The 4,379-nt window shown below is 35.9% G+C and overlaps 1 protein-coding gene across 1 annotated transcript; it reads right to left on the bottom strand.

The window, feature by feature from the left end:
* Window positions 1-609: 609 nt before the first annotated feature.
* LOC141719224 (uncharacterized) lies at window positions 610-1,272 on the bottom strand. Its single transcript, XM_074521601.1, has one exon. The coding sequence runs from the start codon at window positions 1,270-1,272 to the stop codon at window positions 610-612; it is 663 nt and encodes a 220-aa protein (XP_074377702.1).
* Window positions 1,273-4,379: the final 3,107 nt, after the last annotated feature.

Here is a 4,379-nt window from a genome sequence, read left to right on the forward strand (position 1 = left end):
TCTACTTTGGCTGGATCTACTAAAATACCTTCTCCTCTAACAATGTGACCGAGGAATTGAACTTTATCTAACCAGAACTTGCATTTGGAAAATTTCGTGTATAACTTTTCCTTCCTCAAGGTTTGCAATGCCAGTCTTAGATGTTCTGAGTGTTCTCCGAGGGATCTTGAATAGATCAGGATGTCATCGATAAAAACAATCACGAATTTGTCAAGGTATTTCTTAAACACTCAATTTATTAAATCCATGAATGCTGCCGGCGCGTTGGTTAGTCCAAATGATATCACTAGAAACTCGTAGTGTTTGTATCGAATACGAAACGCTGTTTTGGGTATGTCTTCTGGTCATATCTTTAACTGATGGTATCCAAAATATAAATCAATCTTTGAAAAGCACGTGGCTCCCCTGAGTTGGTCGAACAAATCATCAATTCGAGGCAACGGATATTTATTCTTGATTGTCAGCTTGTTAAGCCCTTGATAGTCAATACACAATCACATCGATCCATCTTTCTTTTTAACAAATAAAACTGGAGCTCCCCACGGAGATACACTTGGCCTAATTATGCCTTTATCCAAAAGCTCTTGGAGTTGAGTGAAATTCTTTCATTTATACCGTTGCCATTCTATACGAAACTTTTGAAATAGGTGTAGTTCCTGGAGCAAGATCTATCGTGAACTCAATTTCCCTATCAGGGGGTAGTCCAGGTAAGTCATCAGGAAAGACATCTTTAAATTCTTTTACTACCGGAATATTCTCTATCTGGGGAACATCCTTGTTTGTGTCCACTACATGTGCTAAATAGGACTGATAGCCTTGGCGTAACAATCTCTTTGCTTGCAGTGCGGTCAAAAACTTCCGGGCCTGCTTCTGTCCTCGTAATGTGATCCTCTTATTATTTGGTCCTTTCAGGCTGACTCGCTTAGATATGTAATTTATTTGTGCATCAGCACGGGCTAACCAATCCATCACCATAATTACATCAAATTCTCCTAACTTAAATGGAATAAGGTCAACATAGTAGGGTTTCCCTTGAATCTCTATTTTACATCCCTGACATACCTGACCAACGGGAATAACTTCTTTATTCACAATCTCTACTGCCAAGATTTTTTCTAAAGGTATCGGTTTTAATCCCAATTTATTAACAAAGTTTTCAGATATGAAGGATTTAGTTGCATCAGAATTAATCAACACACATGCATCCACAGAATTTAATAGTAACGTACCTGCAATCACATCATTGTCTGCCAGAGCATCCTTAAGAGTCATGTTGAAGGTGCGAGCGACAGGCATAGCATTGGTACTGCCTCTGTTGGGCTTGGCATTGTTGTTGGTATTTCCTTTCGGTGGAGGTGCTTCAAGTCTGGGCACAAAATCTCCCTTGTTCTTTTGGGGGCATTCTCTAGCGTAATGTCCCTTTTTTCTCACATGAATAACAATTCAGCATCTTCTCCTTGCAATTAAAGGACAGATGTCCCTTCTTTCCGCAGGTATAACAGGTCCTTTCTTCCAAGCGACAACGTCCGTTATGCCTCTTCCCGCACGTTTTGCACTCTGGCCACTGAGGTCTTTCTTGAATCAAGTTTGCTGTTGGATTGGTTCGGAATCGATAATCCCCTTTATTCTCCCTCCTCTTATCATTAAGCTTCCGGTCTTCTCGCTTCATGAATAGTCGCATGCCCTGGTTCCGGTCGAGCCTACGGTTAACACTCCCTTCATCTGAATGAAACTTGCGCTTATTTCTACCCTTCTCCTTTGGATACAAATATGCTCCGCTCTCGACAATCTGTGCTTTCTGCACCAGTGTTGCATAACCTAAATTCTCTAATATAACAACTCTATTCTGAATCTAGGGCTTCAGCCCTTATTGGAAATGTCTGGTTCTCTTCGCATCAGTGTCAACGTAATGTGGTACAAACCTAGATAGTTCTGAGAACTTATTCTCATATTCTGCCACAGTCATATTATTTTGCTTTAGTTCAAGAAACTTCAATTCCATTTGAGCTTCCATATGTCGGGGAAAATATTTTTCTTAGAACAGTTCCATAAACCTGTCCCAGGGAATAACAACAGTCCCTTCTAGGTTTCTCTTAGCCTTCCACTAATAGTTAACTTTCTCCTTTGAGCATATAGGCCGCAAATAAAGTCTTCTTATCATTCTTGACACCAATAATTTCAAAGGTCTTCTCAATGTCCCTAAGCCAAACCCTAGCAGTAATAGGGTCAGATGTCCCCTGAAACTCTGGAGGATTCAAGGATTTAAAGGACTTAAAGGAGGAAACATTTTAGGCTTGCCTGGCTGGCTGAGCCCCAGCTACTGGTGGTTGGTTCTGACAGTGCTGGTTGAGTAGTTCTGTTAGTATGACAATGGAATCATTAGGATCTGGTGGAGCATTAGTATTTTTTCCGCCTTGGTTGGTTCCATTGGTTGGACCTTGGTTAACTGGAGGTCTACCTCTTCTTTTTGGTGGCATCTTTCACTAATAAGAGTAAACATTAAGAGTGATTAGACAATAATATAATATGTGATACTCATGGAATATCCGGTTTGCAAGAATTTAAAATGCAGGTATGATCACACTTTTACCATGGTCACTTGTCAATCATTTGTTTTGACCGTATAGATTTGAGTCCTAGATGAAAATGATAGGTCGGTGAGATTTGTAAAGAAAAATTTGAAATTTAAGAAAACTTCTCTTTGTTTTAGGTTCTTGAAAGGAAATTGTATAATTTTATCTTTTGAAAATCCCGAGTATTTAAAATCATTAGTGACACCAAAATTTTAATGGTTTTAAAAAATATTTTAATATCTCAATTGATAAAGTTTCTATTATGAAAGAGATATGTCCTAAGTCCAATCATGTATGAGGATTTAGGAATAACTTTTATGTAATCTGTTTTGATTTCATTGATATTAATAAAAGACTTATTTTGTTTTTATTGTGGGCTCTATCTATTTAAATGTTTAAATAAGATATACCACAGTTTAGAGTACAGCTTTTTATGGATTGTGATGAGATCATAATAATGAGACCTAAAAGATGATAACTCTAAACTTAAATAGTTCCTGGTCGTAGGATTACTAACTGGTAATTAATAATCCGCAAAGATCGGTACATACTATGCTTGCTTCATTATGAAGGATGTCTGTTCTCATAGACATTTGTGTGGTGACACTATAGCTAGTATGTAGGTGCTTATTATAGAATAAGTTCACTGAACATGACTCACACAGCTGAACAACTGATAGAGTTCACTCACGTGTCAGCAGTTGTTCACATAGTGATAGTTGTACAAGTATCCTTAGACTTGAGGTCATCATAGTCATCTTGTGTACACTGAACTATGCTTTGGTTTAGTTTTTAGTCTCAAGGGACAATTATAAGGGTTCTACTGGGTATAGGAATTTGTACACGAAGATAGTGTATGATCAATAAAGGATCTACCCCTTCCAGTGTAGGAAGAGAATGTTCAATACTGATCCACTTATGTTAGTTCACGAATCTCTGGCCAGAGTGAATGAAATTAGAAAGTAGTTTCTAATTTACATTAAATAGAACTAAGCATAGTGAATGGGAAAGCAAGTGATTAAATAAGATAGGCTTGACAAAAGTTCCATGCCTTGTATTTAATCGTGACATTGCAGGGTACAAGAAATGAATTGTACGGTAATTACTCACTGAATAGGTTCTTGGTATTCTAAGCAGTGAATTCGTATTATCTGGATAGTCGAGATATGCTGAGAAGTATCCCTCACGATGTAGAATAAATATGATTAATTAATTAATCATATTTAATGAATTAGAGAATTTATATAAATAATGATAAAATAGTTTTATTATTATTTATTTATACTACCGGCTTAATATTAAACCTACAGGGCCACACCATAAAAGAGAATGATTTAATGGTTGAGAAATTAATTAATAATGGCTGATAATTATTTATTTATGAAATAAATAATTAATTGCAAATTTAATAATTGATTAAATAAGATTTAATTGATTATAAATTAATTAAGAAAAAGTTCTTAATATTATTAATTAAGAATTTAGTTTTTGGAAATTAAATCAAGTGAGAGAACTATTTCCAAAGTGTTTAGAAAAAGGATTAATAATTAAAAGGTGTTTTAATTATTAGTGAGAATAATAAAGGGTTAATAATAATAACATTTTATGGGAAAATTTCAGCTAAAAATTTTGTCTATAAATATACTATTATAGACCCTATTTTTGCCTCAACCAAAAAGATTTACAAAACCCTAATTCTCTCCATCTCCTCCTCCTTCATTACATCATTTTCTTGGTGGATACCAGTGGAGTGCTTCACACTTGAGGAGCAGCTGCTAAGGATCTCCGTTCATCGTTTTTGGATCG

This window comes from Apium graveolens, chromosome 4 (genome assembly GCF_009905375.1).
Source record: "Apium graveolens cultivar Ventura chromosome 4, ASM990537v1, whole genome shotgun sequence".
NCBI lineage: Eukaryota > Viridiplantae > Streptophyta > Magnoliopsida > Apiales > Apiaceae > Apium > Apium graveolens.

What these genes read in the sequence shown, in the direction of transcription:
- LOC141719224 (XM_074521601.1), bottom strand. Translation starts at nt 1,272, where the DNA reads ATGACTCTTAAGGATGCTCTGGCAGACAATGATGTGATTGCAGGTACG.